Source organism: Theropithecus gelada, chromosome 1, assembly GCF_003255815.1.
Source record: "Theropithecus gelada isolate Dixy chromosome 1, Tgel_1.0, whole genome shotgun sequence".
Lineage (NCBI taxonomy): Eukaryota > Metazoa > Chordata > Mammalia > Primates > Cercopithecidae > Theropithecus > Theropithecus gelada.
In genome coordinates, this window is record NC_037668.1 from 12415720 (window position 1) to 12437405 (window position 21686).

The following is a 21686-nucleotide window of genomic DNA, read 5'->3' on the forward strand; positions in this document are numbered from 1 at the left end:
ATATGCAATAGTGTTGCAGAAACATTTTGCTTTGCTGGATGCAAAAGCAAACTAGTCTCTGTTTTCAAAGACATATGTTGGATATAAGAACTGGATTTTCGGAATGAATATTTACTGGATAATTTATTTAACTAATCAACTTCAAAAAAAGGTTAAAACACTTCCTTGGTTTATGGTGGATACCGAGCTATATATGCTTTACTATGAGTTCATGGAAAACTGAAATCAGTCTCAACTGAAATGAAAATTTAGGTTGTTTGGGAGAAAGTTTTTACAATTGAAAAACTAAAGGGAAAATTGGAAGGAAAAGATTTTAGGAAAGAGAGAGAAACAGGAAGAAAAGAGGCTAGCCAACAACCTGCAGTAATGATTCTTTGGAGCTAATAGGATAGGAAAAACTGGATAAATTATGAAAGGATGACTGATACGGGGGCGCGGGGAGGAGGATGAAGCCAGGGAAACTATTGAGAGGCAGAAAAGGAGAAACTTCTTTGAGGTTGGAAATAAAGGGAAGGTGACACTGGAGCGGATAGAAAGGAAGAAACGGAGTGGGATCTGGGAATGAGGCAGTGGGTGGAGAGAGAATGGGGAGATGACAGATGATGAAAGGCAGTGAGTGTGTCTGCGGGAGAAGGACCAAAGCAATCTGGGCGGAGCAGGTGGCAGGGGCAGCCGCGGAGGAGGCCCAGGGAACTGACGGGAATGCTCAGCCAGGCCCAGAGGATGCGCCCTGGCAGCCCCGGAAGACACCAGGAAAACAAGCAGGAACCGTAGCTAAGACTGAGGTGGCCAGGCCCAGGAAATCCATGAAGGGGACAGACAGCGGGTCCTGCTGCCGCCGCCGATACGAGTTGGGCTGCTGCTGTCGCGCGTCCCGCCGGGCTCACCACGCGCCTTACCGTTCCGGGGACGCGACGCGAACCCCTCAGTCCCCGCGGCATCCCCCGAGCCGGGAAAGACGGCGCCCGGAGCCAGCCGGGAGCTGGGCAGCGGCGGCAGAGGAGGAAGAAGCAGCCGCGGCGGCCGCACCCTGGATGAGGTGAGAGCATGGCCAGCTCCTGCCTCTGGAGCCCCGGAGGCTGAGGAACGTGATGGGGTAGGCAGTGCACGGTGCGGTGGGTAGGAGAACCGCGCGGAGGGCTGGGGCCCTGGGCTGGAGATCCCGACGCCTGAGAGGGGTTGGCGCTGAGTGACTACTGCTTGGAGAAGGTTAGGGAGGTAATGGGGCCCGTGGTGGAGGCAGGAGGAGGAGGGACAGTGTTGAGTTGCCCAGAAATAAAGGTGTGCCCCTGGAAGGGCTAAAGCGTGGGAAGCTCGGTCTCTGTCTCAAGGTCTTAGCTTGAGGCATAGACATTTGCTGTGTTGATGGAGGTGAGACTGCAGGCTGTGTCTGTTGGACTGAGCCAAAGGAGAGATGAACACATGGCTCAGAAGGCTATACCAGGATGGAAACATCAGAGATGGTCATGGAAGATGAAGGATCAGGAAATGCACCCGGACGAAAGCACACACTGCCTTCTCTTATACCTCTGCTTTTCAGGGTTATTTCTCTTAGATACAGATCGCAGGGTGGGGCGGGTGGTGATTCCCTCTTCCTGGGCTACCTCTCTTCCCCTGCAGAGCTGGAGCCCTGCCTGATGGCTGGATGGAGGCCATGCAGGACAAGCTCCATCTAAAATCAATCCTTTCCTTTGCTTTGGCCTGGAAGACCGAACAGATTAGGCTCAATTTTCTTCATGTAGTAGCAGTAACATAAAAATCTGTCATAAATACGATTTTTGGGAGAAGAGATAGATTGTGCTGCAGCCTTTCTAGAAAAAAAACATGTCCTCATCACAGCATTTTTAGCTTTTTATTTCATGGAAGGTAGTACTCATTTCAAACTACCAGGCAATAGTGGTTCCAGCCTCTGAGCTAACGGGTCTGTAAAAAGTTACTTCATTTCTGTAGGCCTCAGTTTCCTGTGCATAAAATTGGAATTTGGATTAAAACGGTGCTAATTATAAAACTAAATAGTCATTGGATCTGTATTCTATGTTCCGGATAGCTATATTTGTGAACTATGACATTTAGCATATTCACTGACAATTTTATTTTTTCATAACACTATCCACTGTTTATGTCAGAAAACAGACTAAGACATTCAGTTAATAGTGCTTAAATAAATCACATGTCTTTTTTTTATTATTATACTTTAAGTTCTAGGGTACATGTGCATAACGTGCAGGTTTGTTACATATGTATACTTGTGCCATGTTGGTGTGTTGCACCCATCAACTTGTCAGCACCCATCAACTCGTCATTTACATCAGGTATAACTCCCAATGCCATCCCTCCCCCCTCCTCCCTCCCCATAATAGGCCCTGGTGTGCGATGTTCCCCTTCCCAAGTCCAAGTGATCTCATTGTTCAATTCTCACCTATGAGTGAGAACATGCGGTGTTTGGTTTTCTGTTCTTGTGATAGTTTGCTGAGAATGATGGTTTCCAGCTGCATCCATGTCCCTACAAAGGACACAAACTCATCCTTTTTATGGCTGCATAGTATTCCGTGGTGTATGTGTGCCACATTTTCTTAATCCAGTCTGTCACTGATGGACATTTGGGTTGATTCCACGTCTTTGCTATTGTGAATAGTGCTGCAATAAACATACGTGTGCATGTGTCTTTATAGCAGCATGATTTATAATCCTTTGGGTATATCCCCAGTAATGGGATGGCTGGGTCAAATGGTATTTCTACTTCTAGATCCTTGAGGAATTGCCACACTGTCTTCCACAATGGTTGAACTAGTTTACAGTCCCACCAACAGTGTAAAAGTGTTCCTATTTCTCCACATCCTCTCCAGCACCTGTTGTTTCCTGACTTTTTAATGATTGCCATTCTAACTGGTGTGAGATGGTATCTCATTGTGGTTTTGATTTGCATTTCTCTGATGGTCAGTGATGATGAGCATTTTTTCATGTGTCTATTGGCTGCATGCATGTCTTCTTTTGAGAAATGTCTGTTCATATCCTTTGCCCACTTTTTGATGGGGTTGTTTATTTTTTTCTTGTAAATTTGTTTGAGTTCTTTGTAGGTTCTGGATATTAGTCCTTTGTCAGATGAGTAGATTGCAAAAATTTTCTCCCATTCTGTAGGTTGCCTGTTCACTCTGATGGTAGTTTCTTTTGCTGTGCAGAAGCTCCTTAGTTTAATTAGATCCCATTTGTCAATTTTGGCTTTTGTTGCCATTGCTTTTGGTGTTTTAGACATGAAGTCCTTGCCCATGCCTATGTCCTGAATGGTATTACCTAGGTTTTCTTCTAGAGTTTTTATGATTTTAGGTCTAACATTTAAGTCTCTAATCCATCTTGAATTAATTTTCCTATAAGGAGTAAGGAAAGGATCCAGTTTCAGCTTTCTACTTATGGCTAGCCAATTTTCCCAGCACCATTTATTAAATAGGGAATCCTTCCCCCATTTCTTGTTTTTCTCAGGTTTGTCAAAGATCAGATGACTGTAGATGTGTGGTATTATTTCTGAGGGCTCTGTTCTGTTCCATTGGTCTGTATCTCTGTTTTGGTACCAGTACCATGCTGTTTTGGTTACTGTAGCCTTGTAGTATAGTTTGAAGTCAGGTAGCATGATGCCTCCAGCTTTGTTCTTTTGACTTAGGATTGTCTTGGCAATGCAGGCTCTTTTTTGGTTCCATATGAACTTTAAAGCAGTTTTTTCCAATTCTGTGAAGAAACTCATTGGTAGCTTGATGGGGATGGCATTGAATCTATAAATTACCTTGGGCAGTATGGCCATTTTCATGATATTGATTCTTCCTATCCATGAGCATGGTATGTTCTTCCATTTGTTTGTGTCCTCTTTTATTTCACTCAGCAGTAGTTTGTAGTTCTGCTTGAAGAGGTCCTTTACATGCCTTGTAAGTTGGATTCCTAGGTATTTTATTCTCTTTGAAGCAATTGTGAATGAAGTTCATTCATGATTTGGCTCTCTGTTTGTCTGTTACTGGTGTATAAGAATGCTTGTGATTTTTGCACATTGATTTTGTATCCTGAGACTTTGCTGAAGTTGCTTATCAGCTTAAGGAGATTTTGGGCTGAGATGATGGGGTTTTCTAAATATACAATCATGTCATCTGCAAATAGGGAAAATTTGACCTCTTCTTTTCCTAACTGAATACCCTTTATTTCTTTCTCTTGCCTGATTGCCTTAGCCAGAACTTCCAACACTGTGTTGAATAGGAGTGGTGAGAGAGGGCATCCCCGTCTTGTGCCAGTTTTCAAAGGGAATGCTTCCAGTTTTTACCCATTCCGTATGATATTGGCTGTGGGTTTGTCATAAATAGCTCTTATTATTTTGAGATACGTTCCATCAATACCGAATTTATTGAGAGTTTTTAGCATGAAAGGCTGTTGAATTTTGTCAAAGGCCTTTTCTGCATCTATTAGATAATCATGTGGTTTTTGTCTTTGGTTCTGTTTATATGCTGGATTATGTTTATTGATTTGCGTATGCTGAACCAACCTTGCATCCCAGGAATGAAGCTCACTTGATCATGGTGTATAAGCTTTTTGATGAATCACATGTCTTTTAAGAAACCCATAATAAATTACTGCTCCTAAGAAATAATTAAGCAAAAAGTATTCTCTGTTTGATTTTTTATAAAGTAAAATTTTTATTACCTTATACAGATTACTTTTATAGACATAATTACTTTTTTTAAAAAAGTATATGGGATGTTAATTATTTTATAAAATACTTTGAAATTTTATTTAAAGCTTAGAACAAAAAAATTAATCTGAATGTGTGTTTATAATTCCAAGGCTCCTTAATCACTTGACATACACAGGGTGAATTCTTTTCATGTGGAAAGCAGCATTAATCCTGCAGAATTTAAAATGAATTATGACTCCTTATCACAAGAGTATGACTTTTCTCCCTGTCTTTGGTTAAAAGAAAAGTTTGTAGGGTTAGAATTTGATCCTCTAAATTGTGGTTTAATTGTGAAAATAGATAGCAAACATTCATGATTTCCTTAATAGTTACTCATCTAACAAACTACACCCATATTCATCTTCGTTGATGTAATGATAAATCTTGAAATGTTTTTTTAAAATTTCACAGTTCCCAAATGAAACAGTTACAGCAACTTGACTGAGGTTAGTGCTACTTTGCCCTTCATTTAAAAATCAATTCCCCAGTTTAGCATTCTTTAAAAAACATAACAATTTTAGCTATAGTGTTAGAGGTTTAATGAGTGTTAGTATATTAGAGGTTATACTTGGGGAGTGATGTTTTTGGTACGATTTTCTTACTCTCAGTCAACTAAAAAATGTGAAAAAAGCAGCTCTGCACATTATCCAAATTCAGTTCATTTTGATGTTGTTTATTGAGCAATGATGGTGGAGGCCAGCACAAACTGGATACAAAACTACCCTCAGGTAACTCAGAATCTATAGTTCTATAATACGCTTCAGTAACTGGAGTATGGAGTAAGTGCTATAACAGAAAGATGAACTGTAGACGTCTTTCTCTTTCTCTCTCTCTCTCCAAGGAAAGCTGACTTCCCTAACAAGCCATAGAAAGTGGCATTATCTTGGAAAATATGTCAAAATCTGGTCTTTAACTTGTTAAGTCTATTTCTTTTCTTTTTCTTTTTCTTCTTTTTTTTTTTTTTAGAGATGGAGTCTCACTGTGTTGCCTAGGTTGGAGTGAAGTGGCGCAATCATAGCTCCCTGCAGCCTCCAACTCCTGGGCTCAAGGGATCCTCTTGCCTTGGCCTCCCAAGTAGCTGAGATCATAGTTGTGTACCACCATTTCCGGCTACTTTTTAAAAATTATTTTGTGTAGAGATGGAGTCTTGCTATGTTGCCAGGCTGGTCTCAAACTCCTGGCTTCAAGCAATCCTCCCACCCCACCCTCCCAAAGTGCTGAGACTAAAGGCATGAGTCACTGCACCCAGCCAAGACTGTTTTTTAAACTGATAAATCACAGGACTACTCTATAAACCCAGAATAACAAATTATCAATTTATAATGAGAATTTTAACATCTTAGGGAACTAGACTCTCTTTTATGATCCCAGCAAAATATCTCTTGGTATATGTGCCACATTTGAGAGCCAAATTACAGCCTAAAGGTTGTTTTTGAAACTTGAATCTACAGCAAGAGGAATTAATTAGTGGATTGTAAATTTCAAATAATTTGATAGCTTCAGAGCATCAAGGGGTACACATGGATTCTTTTTCCTGGACAGTAAGTGTCCACTGATGATTATCCTCCCTTCTTAGGTACACCTCTTTTTCTGTCTCTGATATGCTAATACTTTCCGTCAGGTTATAGTCTGGTTTGGGGATCCTTGTGACTGTTTCAAGTGTCTCCATTTATTCTCTAAATCAGTTTATCTTAATTGTAAAGTTTAAATTCTAAGTGGCAAGCTTATTTTCTTAAGGAAAAAATAATGGTGGGGGTAGGGAGGTGGGGCTGGGGTACCATATTACAGCCCCTACATGCTGGCAATGTAAACCAGTGATTAATGGTACCTCTCTATGGTGCTAAAAGACAGATGAGGCCGGGCACGGTGGCTCATGCCTGTTAATCCCAGCACTTTGGAAGGCCAAGGCAGGTGGATCACTTGAGGTCAGGAGTTCGAGATCAGTCTGGTCAACATGGTAAAACTCCATCTCTACTGAAAATACAAAAAAATTAGCTGGGCATTGCGGTGTGCCTGTAATCCCAGCTACTCAGGAGGCTGAAGCAGGAGGATTGCTTGAACCAGGGAGATGGAGGTTGCCGTGAGCCGAGATCGCACCACTGCACTCCGGCCTGGGTGGCAAAGTGAGACTCCATCTCAAAAAAAAAAATTAAAAATTAAAAAATTAAAAATTAAAAAAGGCAGATGATCAGAGACAGCTTTACACAGGAGGTGAATTTTTGTCTGGCTTGACCAGATAACAAAGCCAGGTTGAGTGGGAAGCAAATTTTGCCAGAAGGACACAAGCAGATTTATGATGCTGGGAAGATGCTTTATTGAAGTGAATCCCATGCTGTGATAGAAATTTTCTGTGAGGATTTAATTCAAAGTCGATCCTTTTTCAAGTATATAACTATTTAAAAAAGGAAATTAAGTGAATTTTCAGCTGTTGGCCATCTGCCTCAATGTGTGCTTTTGAAGCCCAGCAGATTGCACGTTGTATGTAGGTGGATAGCCTGAAACCTGCAGACAACTGCAGAGGACAAAGACTTCAGAGAAGATTCAATGAGTTTCTAACATCAGACTTCAACTACTGTAATATGTTTGTCTAGCCATCTCTTTGTTATTGCTGCTCTACAGCTTTATTGAGATATAATTGACATACAATAAACTGGGTAAATTTAAAGTATGCAATTTGAAATTTCAGCATATGTATATACCTGTGAAATCATCCCTGCAATCACGATGACAAACTTATCCATCATCCCAAAAAGTTTCCTTCTGCCCTTTTTCAATTCCTCCTTCCCACCCCTCCGCTTTTGTCATTATATGTTACTTTGCATTTCCTAGAATTTCGTGCAAATGGAATCATATAGTATCTACTCTTTGTTGTTGTCTGGCTTCTTTCACTCAGCATAATTATTTTGAAACTTATCTATGCTGTTGTGGGTATCAGTAGTTCATTTTCTTTTGTTGCTGAGTAGTATTTCATTGCATGAATGTGCTACACTTTATTAATTCACCATTCTTTTGGTTGTTTCCAGTTTTATGGCTCTTACAAATAAAGTTGCTATAATTATTTGTGCACGTCTTTCATTTCTCTTGGGTACATTTCTCAGGGCATATAACACTAGGCATGCTTTTAAAGAGACTGCCAAATTGTTTTCCAAAAGGGTTATACCTTTGACATTCCCACTAGTAATGTATGAAGGTTCTCATTTATCCACATCCTTCCCAATACTCGTTACTGTACATCTTTTTTATTATAGCCATTCTAGTGGGTGTAAAATCTTATTTTTTTTAATTTAAATTTCCCTAATGATTAATGATATTGAGCTTTTTTTTTTCATGTGCTTGATTATTATCTACATATTTTTGGTGAAGTGTCTGTTGAAATCTTTTGCCCATTTTCCATTGAGTTGTTTGGGTTTCACTGAGTTCATTGGGTTAGTTTCATATTCTAAATACAAGTTTTATTGTATATGTTCTTTGCAAATATGTTCTCGCACTGTGCAGATTGTCTTTCCATTTTAGTAACACTGTCTTTTGAAGACTAGACATTTAAAAATTTTGCTGCAGTAAATAAACATTATCATTTTTATTGGTTTGGCTTTTAATTTTTATGGTTTTGCTTTTAATGACATACCTAAGAAATCATTGCTTAATCCAGATTATAAAAATATTCTATTTTCTTCTAGAAGTTTTATAGTTTTGCATTTTTACATTTAGGCCTATGATTCATTTGAGTTTACTTTTGTATATGGTGATCAAGGTTTTTTTTTTCTTTTCGAATGTAAATGTACAGTTGTTCTGACACAGTTTGTTAAGGGCACTATCCTTTCTCCATTTAATTGCTTTAGCACCTTTGTTGAAATCAATTGACTACATATGTAATTATTTGTATCTGGGTTTCTATTTTGTTTGACTGATTTATTTATCTATCTTTTTTTTTTCTTTCTCTTTTTTTGAGACGGAGTCTAATTCTGTCGCCCAGGCTGGAGTGCAGTGGTGCGATATCGGCTGACTGCAACCTTCACCTCCTGGGTTCAAGCAATTCTCCTGCCTCAGCCTCCCTTATCTGTCTTTAGACCAATACCATACTGGCTTGGTTACAGTAGCTTTACATGTCTTGAAATCATGTAGTTAAATTCTTGAACTTCGTTCTTCTTATTCAAAATCGTTTTCATTGTGTTAGGTTCTTTGCATTTCCATATACATTTCAGAATTCACTTGTAACTATAGACAAAAAGCCAGTGGGCTATTTCACTGGGGTTGCATTCAGTCTATAGATCAACTTATAGAAAGTTGATATCTTAACAATATTGGGTCTTCTGATGCATGAACACGACATATTGTTTAATTTATTTTGGTTAGTGGTTCTCAACTAAGGGCAATTGTGCATCACAAGGGACATTTGACAGTACCTAGACACAACTAGAGCATCGGAGCCCCTTTGCTGTCCCCACAGTTTTGTGTTTACAGTCTATACTTCCATTTTTCCAGGAGGTTTGCTCCCAGAACTGGTGGTATAAAGAAGGAAAGTAGCAGTATGAGCACTTTGAGGGCTAAGCAATGGGATAATATCTTTCTAATGGAACAGTTAAATCAACTTCATTTGTCCTTCCATGGACATGTGTTTCAAGTGGCTTCCTGGCCTTTCTTCTGTTAACCTCTTCACTAATATGTGAAGACTTCATTTATACTCAATCTAATTCAGCTACCATGGGTCATGTCACCAGTGACCACTGTGTTCCATGAATCCTAATATTTTCATGAATTTGAAGGGAAGAGCGTTTTAACTTTGAAGGATACTCAAGAGGACTTTCTTATGAACTCAGATGGAAAGTGTCCTGAAATTTGTCCTTTTAAAAATATCTGTGCATTTTTTTGTGCTATAACTTTCTTACATGTATCATTCTGTGATCAGATCTCCAACTTACTATAAATGATACCTAAATTCTGAAGAGCCAATTCTAGTTATACCAGTATGGCCTTAGAGAAAAGTAAGGGAATGCGATTTTTATTTATCTTCTATTTGGTCAGAGTTAAGTATTTAAAACAGTAAGGTAGATCTCAGACCCACCACTGTTAAAAATAAATGAATAAATAAATAAAAATAGTAAAGTAGGAAGAAGAGACAAAGACCCAAACATTTCAAAATGAAAAATGAATTTTAAATATAAGGTTATATTTCTATTACCTACTGCTGAGACCATCATTGCATAAATGAATAGATGGAACTAAATAGGCCAGGCACAGTGGTCACGCCTGTAATCCCAGCACTTTGGGAGGCCAAGATGGGCGGATCATGAGGTCAGGAGATAGAGACCATCCTGGCCAGCATGGTGAAACGTTGTCTCTACTAAAAATACAAAAATTAGCTGGGCATGGTGGTGGGCACCTGTAGTCCCAGCTACTTGGGAGGCTGAGGCAGGAGAATGGTGTGAACCAGGGAGTTGGAGGTTGTAATGAGCTGAGATCGGACCACTGCACTCCAGCCTGGTGACAGAGTGAGACTCTGTCTAAAAATAAATAAATAAATAAAAGAGCTAAGTAAACTCTTCTGCCCCCACAAATTTACCAGTTTAACCATTTTAAGTGTACAGTTCAGTAGTTGCATTAAGTACATTCATATTATTATGCAACAAGTACCACCATCCATCTCCAGAATTTTCTCTTTTTCCCAAACTGAAACTCTGAATCCATTAAACAATAGCTACCCATTCTCTCTCCTCTACCTCCTGGTAATCACTATTCTACTTTCTGGCTCTATGAATTTGATTACTGTGGCCATCTTATATAAGTGGAATCATATATTTGTTGTTTTGCGTCCAGCTTATTTCACTTAGCATAATCTCTTTCAGGGTCATCCATGTTGTAGCATGTGTTGTAATTACATACTTTTTTGTGTGTGAGATAGAGTCTTAACTCTGTCATCCAGGCTGGAGTGCAATGGCACAATCATGGCTCAATGCAGCTTTGACTTCCTGGGCTCAGTCAATCTTCCCACATTGGCCTCCCAAATAGCTGGGATTACAAGCAATTTTTTTGGTATTTTTTGTAGAGATGGGGTCTCACTTCGTTGCCCAGGCTTATAATTATGTACCTTTTAAAAGGCCAAATAATATTCCATTGTATGTTTATACAACATTTTATTAATCCATTCATCTGTTGATGGAAATTTCAATTGTTTCCACCTTTTGCCACTGTGAACAATGCTGCAACAGATATAGATGTACAAATGTCTGTTTGTGCCCCTGTTTTCAATTCTTTTGGGTTGCAAAAGAAGAGGGATTGTTGCATATATGGTAATTCTATATTTACTTTTTTGGAACGACCATACTGTTCTTTACAGCAACTGCACCATTTTACATTCCCACCAACAGTGTACAAGGGTTTCAGTTTCCCCATATCTTCATGAACACTGTTATTTTCTGTTTCTGTTTTTTAAAATAATTGCCATCCTAATGGGTGTAAAGTGAAATATCATTGTGGCTTTGATTTGCATTTCCTTACTCATTAGTGATGTAAAAGATATTTTTAAAGTTTCATATTTACTGACATATTTACCATTTCCAGTATTCTTCATTAGTTTGTTTAAATCTAGATTTTCATCTGGTATCATTTTCCTTCTGCCTGAAATAATTTATTTAATCTTTCTTATTCTTGTGCAGATTTGCTGGTGGGAAAATTCTTTCAGCTTTTGTATGTGAAAAAGTCTTTATTTCACCTTCATGTTTGAAAGATATTCTTGCTGGTTATTAGGACTGATTACATACTTTGTGGGGGCTCAATGCAAAATGAAAATGTAGACCCCTCTGTTCAAATATTGTTAAGAATTTCAGCCGGGCGCGGTGGCTCACACCTGTAATCCCAGCACTTTGGGAGGCCAAGGCGGGTGGATCACGAGGTCAGGAGATCGAGACCATCCTGGCTGACACGGTGAAACCCCATCTCTACTAAAAAATACAAAAAAAAAAACTTAGCCGGGCGAGGTGGCGGGTGCCTGTAGTCCCAGCTACTCGGGAGGCTGAGGCAGGAGAATGGCGTAAACCCAGGAGGTGGAGCTTGCAGTGAGCTGAGATCCGGCCACTGCACTCCAGCCTGGGCAACAGAGCGAGACTCCATCTCAAAAACAAAAAACAAAAAACAAACAAAAAAAAAACTTCGTTAGAGAGGAATTGAAGCAGGAGGTGAAAGAACTGCAAAACCCCTAAGGTAGAAATAAGCTTAGTGTGTTTGAGGAACAAAATGACCAGTGCAGCTGGATCATAATAAATAAGAGGAGGGGGCAGAGGTGAACCTGAGCCAGGTCACCTGAGACATTATAGGCCGTGGTAAGAAGTGGCTGTTATTCTAAGGACATTGGGAAGCCAATGAAGGTTTAAACCTGGAACATCATATGATCCGAAAAATATTAAAAAGTCACTTTGCTATGGGAGAACAGACCTTAGGAGGCCAATAGCTGCTTTGCTGGCTATTGTAGTAAGTAACACCAATATGAGATCATAGTGATTTACATCATGGTGGTAGCAGCAGGGTTGTTAAGAAGAGAAGGCCTGGGCCTTCTAGCAGATAACTCGGTACCCTGCAGATCCTGAAAACAAAACCTACCAAGAAGATAACTGGGGAATAAAGAGAGACAACTTCATGGTTGGAGTCTTTATATTAAGTTTTGTTTGAAGCCTCTGTTTGAGGTTTTTTGTTTCACCCTAGTGGAGGTTTTCTCCCCACTCATTATGAAGGTGGGAGTTAGATGGTGGGACAAGGAGATAGAGGTCACTCAAATGAAAAGGACGCTGGATAATATTAAAAATATCTTCATACAGGGTTGCATATGGTGACCAAATGGTGGTAGTGCCCACGGTGGGAAGGGTAGCAGACATGGTGATGGTATTCCCCTAGAACAGGGGTCCCCAGCCCCCAGACCATGGACTGGTACCGGGCTGCACAGCTGGAGGTGAGGACCTGGGCTGCACAGCAGGAGGTGAGTGGCGGGCCAGTGAGCATTACCCCTGAGCTCCACCTCCTGTCAATCAGCAGACCAGCAGCTGCATTAAATTCTCAGAGGAACACGAACCCTATTGTGAACTGGGCATATGAGGGATCTAGGTTGCCTCCTCCCTATGAGGATCTAATACCTGATGATCATTCCAAATCCATCCCCCACCCCATCCATGGAAAAGATGTCTTCCTTGAAACTGGTTCCTGGTACCAAAAAGGTTGGGGACCACTGCCCTAGGACCCTTTAACCTCTTGATGAAGTTGCCTGTTCTCTTAGATTTATTTGCTGGAGCAGCCTCATAAGTACAGGTGATTAATACTAGGTCTCACAGGAGTTCCAAACAGAATTCTATAATGATTTTATACTGTGAAATCTGACATATCATGGCAGCAACATTATCATTATCACCATAATTACATATATAATTACATGATTAATGCATTTATTGAGTGAATGATAAATGCTAGACCCTATCTTAAACATTTCATAAGAATAATATTTAATTCTCACTATAATTCTGTGAGAAAGATGCTATCATGATCCCCAGTTTTATAGAGAGGTTAAGTAATTTGACAAGATCACACAGTTATGAAATGGTAGAAGTTGTATTTAATTGGCAGGTGTTGATTTTCTGTTTCATGTGTGTTAGAGTAATTGTTTTTGTGCATCCTGTATGTTTTTAAATTTTTTTCCTAGGTTTGCTTTTTGTTAAAAAGTAAACCAAAACAAAACAAATAAAACAAAAGCCTTTGGTGGAACTTGGACAAAAATGGTCTGGTCTCCAAGTTAGCATACCAAATATGAAAATGTCATCTGTTTAAAAATAATAAGCTACCTGATTAAAATTTGACCTTGTGAGAATTTGCTTTCTAATTTATATGGCATACCACCTGAAGGCCAGCACAGATAAATATATGACCTGTTTAAAACGAAAGGAAGTGTACCCGGGCACGACCAAGAATCTATCAAAAAAGCATCAGAGAGCTCCATATTAAGGTTCATAAAAATAGGTGAACTGCACATTTCAAAGGAGAATCTGGGACACTATTCAAATAACAAAGACTTAAAGCAAGCTGGGCTCACTGCCCGGAATAATGGGCACATGCATTTACAGAATGGGGGGATTTTGTCCACTGTATGCATGCTCATTCACACTCACATCTAACCCTACAACACCAGCTCAGAGAAAGTGGATGCAATGAAGGAAATGTTAACATGAGCAGTGACCCTAGTGTACAAACAATATCAAATTTTAGATCCTTTTTGTCTCCATGATAGTCTAATCTATGACCTTTTGGCTATTTAAACCTTGACTTTGAAATCTCCAAATAAACATTTCAACCAAAATGTACAGCTGTATTGTAATTTCAGCAAGAAGGGTTTTCATTGTTTGCACATATCTTCAAAAAGAAAAAAAGTGTGCTTGGTAGCAATTAAAAGCATGCTTTGGTGGTATCTTCTACAGACTGGGAAAGGTCCTACTTATCGCTCCCAAATTTTCACCATACATCTAGTTTCCTGATGTGCAGCCTTAAAAAACTGTTCTGACTTCTTTGTCTTTCTTTACTGTAGAGAGAATAATAGCTTCTTTGTGAACGGGAGAGCTGGATCTCTAACTCCACACAATGACCTTGGATTGAGGAAAGGTTCAGAAGTCTGTGTGTTAGTTACTATTACTATTGCTGCATAGCAAACCGCCTCAGTGGCTGAAAACTACAAGTATTTAGTACTCACAGTTTTGGAGGGTCAGAAATCTGGGAGCAGCTTAGCTGGGTAGAATTGTCTCAAGTTCTCTCATGAGGTTGCAGTCAAGCACTCAGCTGGGGCTGCTGTCGTCTCAAGACTCGACAGGGACTGAAAGGTCCATTTTCAGACTCACACACATGGTATTTGGCAGGCTTTAGTTCCTGTCCAAACTGTAAGTCTGCTTATAACACGGTAGCTTAGTTCCCCCAGCACAACTGATGTAAAAGAAAGAGAGCATGCATCCTCAAGATGGAAGCCACTGTTGTTCTTGCTTTTTAATAAATAATCTAATCTCAGAAGTGATATTCCATCACTGCTGCCCTACTGTATTCATTAGAAATGAGTACTAGACTCAAGGCGAGGAAATTACACAAGGGTTTGATGACCAGGGATCATTGGGGACCAACTTAGAGATTGCCTATTACAGTCTGTATCCATTACCTGAGCTCCTGGACACCAGAAGAGCAGCAGAATTAGTTCTCTCTCTCTTTCTTCTCTGGAACAAGACTAGTACAAACTAAGCACAGAAGGGAAGGGGGAGTATAACCAGAGCTGAGGCTGAAGACTATGCCAAGCTATGTAAGCCTTGTTAAACATTTTTGTCTATATCCTCAGAATAATAACAAACTCAGACTCTACTTGCTCAGTCATCCCTTCAAACACCCCTGGAAGACCTTGCTGGCAGTGACTGGCCCTGGGGACTTCAGCTGTCTTCTTGCATGCCTTAAAGGCTGAGGTTCACATCTATGGCTCCAGTGTCCTACCAAAGGGTAGGTTAAAAAGATGACGAGTGACTCAAGACTAGAGAAGTGCCTGGCCCTGTGAGGCAGACATATTAGTAACGTTTGAGAGGCAAGAAGTCGGGCCCCAGGTTCCCACCATGAGGAACTAGGAATCCATAGAAGGAAAATGCAAATACCACACACCTGCAGATGCCTGGCAAGTAGCATAAATAAGTGAACCTGCTTAGGTGTAAGGGCATAGGGAGTAGTGTTGATGACTGTGACTGTGACTTTCTGGACCATTGACCAAACAAAATACATCAGTGAGGGCAAGTGTTTAGGATACTACTACCAGCAGGGGGCACCTGCAGATGGTTTTCATTGTCACAAAATTAGGTTTGGTACTTGGGGATGAGCAGCTATTCACAGTGAAGAGGCTCCAATTTGAAGTATCCTACACTACTTGAATTCACTACAGGCTGCATGCAAAAAGCAGCCTGGCCACTTTGATTTCCAGAATTACCTGTAGACAGTGTGAAAAAGAAGAATAGAGGTGAGGTGGATTTGGTTTTGGAGGTGAGTGAGCAGGTGCCTCCAATTGAGAGTTGGGGCTCAAGGTTTTCTTAAAAAGATAGACTCTTGAAATATTGCACTCTAGTTACGTTAGTGCCAACTCGTGAGGTCACCTGTTCTTTTTTCCCTCTCCCATTATCTCCCCTTTCTACCTCATTCTACCCTCTCCCTGATGCCCTATACATTACAGAAACTTCCCCTTGAGACGTAAGACTGTTTGAAAGGAGGTTGGAAGAACTGGCCATAGCTCAGAGAGCTGCTTTTACCTTGTGATGTCTTAAAGGTGCCACCTGATGTCTGACCATTCATAACAGAGAGCTGTTGCCAAAAAGGTCAGCAGAGCATAGCACTGGAGAGCACCAGAGGAGACGCCTCTAAAGATTTGGCTTTTGGCACATCATCTGGGGATGAACGAGTTGGGCCTGGACTAGGACGGAGCAAGTAAGACACTTCCTGAATCATGAAAATGCATGGTTGGATCCTGTCTTTATTTAAAGTTTTGATATTTTGTTCATTGTGGATTTTTTTGCATTAATTTTTTTTCTAAAATATCGCATTAAAATATTATTTATCTTGATTACTGAGTTTTTGGCACTCTTTACATTTCACACTTTCGGTGAGTACCTTGCTCCTCTCATCCTAGTTCCAGCCCTGAATACCTTAACAGTTGAATCAAAGTTTGAAAAAGTTGATCTGGGCCGGGCGCGGTGGCTCAAGCCTGTAATCCCAGCACTTTGGGAGGCCGAGACGGGCGGATCACGAGGTCAGGAGATCGAGACCATCCTGGCGAACACCGTGAAACCCCGTCTCTACTAAAAAATACAAAAAACTAGCCGGGCGAGGTGGCGGGTGCCTGTAGTCCCAGCTACTCGGGAGGCTGAGGCAGGAGAATGGCGTAAACCTGGGAGGCGGAGCTTGCAGTGAGCTGAGATCCGGCCACTGCACTCCAGCCCGGGCTACAGAGTGAGACTCCGTCTCAAAAAAAAAAAAAAAAGAAAAAGTTGATCTGGTCCATCAGCACCAGACCCTTCTAGTTTTGATTTTTTTCCCCTCCCTCTATCTCCTAAGAATGTACCGAAGCCAGCAAATAACGGATGCAATAATTCTCTTCTGTATACCACAAGCTCTGAGCTTAGGCCAGCTTGAGTATTTCTGTATCTCTCTGTCTGTTATTATTACATCACACGCATAGCCTAAAACCAGGATACTTTTATCTGAGTAGAAGATTATTCTGGTTGAAAGGAATTGCAGTGGTTAATGTTGGATGTGTTTGTTATTTTACCAGCTGATATAATGTTTTGTTTTGGTTTTTGAGACAGGGTCTGGCTCTTTCACTCAGGCTGGAGTGCAGTGGCATGATCTCCACTCACTGCAACCTCTGCCTCCCAGGCTCAAGCCATTTTCCCACCTCAGCCTCCTGAGTAGCTGGGACTACAGATGTGCACCACCACGCCTGGCTAAATTTTTTTTGTATATTTTGTAGAGACGGGTTTCACATGTTGCCCAGGCTGGTCTCAAACTACTGAGCTCAAGCAATCTGCCTGCCTCGCCTTTGATAGTTTGCAGGCATGAGCCATGGCACCCTACCCCTGTGGTATTAACTCCTAAAGCCACTTGAATTTTGCAAAGATAAAGGACGGTTGAGTTTTGCTCATCTTTTGTCCAGAATTGCCAGATGTTTGATACTATACTCAACAGCTCAGTATTTTGACATCTTACATGCTAAAATGAAAATGAAAACAAAAGTGAACAGAATGTGAGATTTTTCTCATTAAAATTTCTTCCTCGTGTGAAGCTTTCTGAGGCTGTATCTTGATATTTTTGAACCTTTGCCAGCTGGAAGAAAGGACAAAACAGCTGTTCTAAACTGCCAAGAAATTGGCTGGTGCATAGAAGAGGGAATTTGTCTTTGTTGTGTATTTTGCCTTTGTCCTGGGAGTGATTATTTTGATCAGAACTTTTGATTGTACAGATGTGAGCCAAATATCTAGCAGAGGGTAGCTCCTGATTTTAGTTAAGTAATTCACTGCTGAGACTTCAGATTACAATGTAAAGTGTTCTCCTTAATAGTGATAAAAGCTGACCTGAAAAGGGTGTTATAGTTTTTTACATAATACAGTTATTTAACGATTTTAAATATTCTTAGGAGATACACATTAAATATTTAGGGGTGAAGAATCTACATCTTACTTTCAAATGGTTCATCAAAATAGTATTAATGATTGTGTCTGTGTGCTTGTGGGGGTGTGTGTGTGTGTAAAGAGAGAAAACAAATGTGGCAAAATGTTAACAATCTATAAAGCAAGTGAAAGATTTATAGGACTTTATTGCACTAGTTTTACAATGTTTCTATATGTTGAAAAATTTAAATTTTTCAAGCTGGAAAGTTAAAAAAAAATCAATGTTACTTTTCACTCATATGTGTGTATGAGCGAAAGCTGTTAAATATGGCTTCAGGGACCAGCTAGTAGATGGCTTGATATAAGAAACAAAGGCAAGGAACATGGCTATATATGGCTGTCTTGTCCTTAGAGGTATTTTTTCCTTTTTTTAAGAGACAGGGTCTTGCTCTCTGTCACCCAGGCTGGAGTGCAGTGGTGTGATTACAGTTCACTGTAGGCTCAACTCTTGGGCTCAAGTGATTCTCCCACCTCAGACCCCAGAGTAGCTGGGACTACTGGTATGCACCACCATGCCTAGATAATTTTTAAATTTTTTTGTGTGGAGACAAGATCTCACTATGTTGCACAGGCTGGTTGCAAACTCCTGACCTTAAGTGATCCTCCTGCCTCAGCCTCCTGAAGTGTTAAAATTACAGGCGTGGGCCACTGAACGTGGCAGCAATATTTTTTTTTCTAATTCAGAATCCAGTCCAAGATCTGAACTAGGATGATGCATTCCATTTAGTTATTGTTATCGCTATGAATTTTTAAAGCAGTCTGGATTGATAGACACATGCTCCTTTGACTTGTACTGAAACTACTTGTCCTGTCCTGGAAAATGACTCAGATTTTAGTGATGGTGTGATTGTCATGAATGCCTTGGAAGTTATTTATGAATTTATTCCAGTATTGTTTCTGGTTCCAGAAATGTATTTATTGACCCTAACATCAGTCCCTTCAATTTTCAAGATCTGATATCTATGTTCAAATCAAGGAGAATTATTCATGTAATTCACACAAGTCTTCCCTTACTATTCCAACCCCCTTTCCAGAAATTTACATACCATATTTCTTGCATGATTTCCCCTCTCCCAACGTCAGATACACATAAATAGTGGGTGTTGAAAGGATAAAGGGGATTGTGTGAGTAAATTACCACCAGCTGTCTGAAGGCCTGGTTGTAATTTCTTTCCTTGAGGTTTGAGGTTTTTGTTATAGCTGACAGACAAGGCTAACCACTGAAAGGGATGGATCTGAATAAACACACACACACACACACACACACACACACACACACACACACACGGTTCACAGTAATTATTTATTGAATGAATGAATGATATAATGCATCAGAAATACTGTGTATATTTTAAGGCACTGTCCCAGTTGTCTATTCCTGCATACACACACACACACACACACACACACACACACACACACACATTCCTTAAGACAGATACAAGATGGGGGAAATGTCCACCTTTTCTGCTCCCTAGACCTCCAGCCAGCAAGTGAGGAAATCTACTTATTCAGCTTCCTTGCCAATGCTTTGGTCTCACATGATGAATCAGAAAGATGAGAAATGGAAAATCTGGGTCACTGGCCTAGCCCTAGAGAGCACTTTGTAGCAGAACTGAAATTAAAATTCATGACTTCTATACAGTATTGGAGTTCTGCCTGGTATGCAAACATTAATGAAAAATCACTATGATTTATAGAATGCTTAAAATGCGCTAGACAATGAATTAAACACTTTTCATATATTAGCTCATTTTGTTCTTACAGTGGCCCTATTAGGTAGTTATTATCATTAACCTTGTTTTACAAATGAGGAAGCTAAAGCACAGAGTTTAAGTAATGTCCAAAATTGCATGGTTGGAAATTGACAGAGGAGGAGGATTGGAACCCATGTCCCTGACTGTAGAGCCAGTAATCTTAACTGCTCTGCTGTAACGCCTGCCAGCAACCTCAGCTGCGCTGCATCGCTCTTTCAGATGAATGGGACCCTAGGCACTCACAGGAGACCGGGAATATTTTTCCTTCTACCAGTGAAGAATAAAATTATTTTCATCAATACTGTTTTTAAGTTAATTTTTAATTGACAAATAGTAATTGCATATATTTATGGGGTACAATGTTTTGATATATGCATACACTGTGGAATGATGAAAACAAGCTAATTTGTTTTAAATTTTAAATAAAAGCACTGTATTTTGTAATCCCAATGTATGATAAAATTTTATATTGCTAGCATACTTCAGTACTCTACTCAGATGCCACCCTCTTTAGAAAAACTTTTCTGGTGGAATCTAATTACTCACTCCCTCCTTCGTGTTCTGCTTGGTGTGTACCTTTATTGTAGCACTTTACCCGATCTGGTTTGTATTATGGTTTCATGAATGCTTGCCTGGCTTTCCACACTAGATTTTAACACTGGATTTCTACACTAGATTTTAGCAATGCCTAGCATATGCTCTGTGTTTGTTTAATCAAATGAATGAAGGTAACCACATTGTCCTTGAATTTTACCAACTGTGGAAATAAAAATTAAGTCCCATCAGCATTAGCTGCCTCTGAACTCCTACCTGTTCACTTAGGAAACGAAGTCCCTTACAAATTCCCCTGTACCCCACAAATATTTCTGCTTTTTCCAAGAACTGTTTTCTCTTCTAAACTGCTCCTGGTCCTGATTTTGGTTGTTCCGAGTCACAGCTGGCACTTTGCCTACAATGTATAGTCTTCAGAGCCACACATCCTCCTCCAAACCTTCCTGCCCCACTCCACTGCAGCTAGTGAAGGGCAAATCCTTTCATTCTTGTATATACAACAGTTTACTTGGACAGCCTTGGTAGCCAGGAACATCCATCCAAGCCACACTTCTGCCTATTAGGTTCCTCTGTTGTGCTAAACAACAATTTGAATTTATAAATTCTATTGAACAGTTTTTCATCAAGTGAAACTCCAGTTTTATTGTACCTGGGAACCTGCTTCTCTTACTGCCTATTACTTAATCTTTCTAAGACTCTGTTTTCTCTTCTATAAAAAGAGGGCTGCCTTGCTGGGATGCTCCCTTGACATGCTTCACTTATCTTTATTGCCCTTATCACCATCTGGCATATTGTAGTTATTTCTTTCCTTATTATCTATCTAAACCGATAGATTATAAGCTCCATGAAAACAGGGTCTTTGCTGGCCTTTTTTAAAACTACTGTGTCTCTAGAATAAAGAGTAGTGCCTGACACATAATGGTTCACAGTAATTATTTATTGAATGAATCAATGAATGAGATAATGCATCAGAAATACTGTGTCCATTTTAAGGCATTGTCTCAGTTGTCTATTCCTGCATAAAAAAATCTACCCCAAAATTCAGTAGCTTAAAACAACCATTTTATTGTATTTTATGATTTTGTGGGTCAGTAATTTGGACAGGTCTCAGCTGAGCAATTTGTCTTCCCCATGCGGTATTGACTGGATCACTTGGTGGTATTCAGTGGAAGGCGGGGCTGCTCTGGAGATCCGAGGTAACTTCACTTATACTCTATGCCTGATGCCTTTAAGGACGGCTGGATGATGTTCCACAAGTGGCCTCAAGGCTTCTCCTCTCTATAGCTCCAGTAAGGTAGTCGGATTTCTTTCATGGCAGCTCAGTATATCAAGAGGCCTAGTGGAAACTGCAAGGTTTCTTATTGCCCAGGTTCAGAAGTTTATGGCCTAGAACTGCATTCTATTGGGCAAGCAAGTCATGAAGACCAGCTTAGATCCAAGGGAGGAGAATTAGATTCTACCTCT

The 21686-nt window shown here is 40.1% G+C and overlaps 1 protein-coding gene across 2 annotated transcripts in view; it reads left to right on the plus strand.

Annotated features, from left to right (window-relative positions):
- The first annotated feature begins 479 nt into the window (after positions 1-479).
- The window catches only part of LOC112618235 (myomegalin), a 349895-nt gene continuing 328688 nt past the window's right edge, over positions 480-21686 (plus strand). For both annotated transcript variants that reach the window (XM_025375027.1, XM_025375035.1), the window contains exon 1: positions 480-1039. In XM_025375027.1, the coding sequence (XP_025230812.1) occupies positions 600-1039 (440 nt within the window). In that variant the 5' untranslated portion in view covers positions 480-599. The remainder of the gene's footprint in view (positions 1040-21686) is intronic.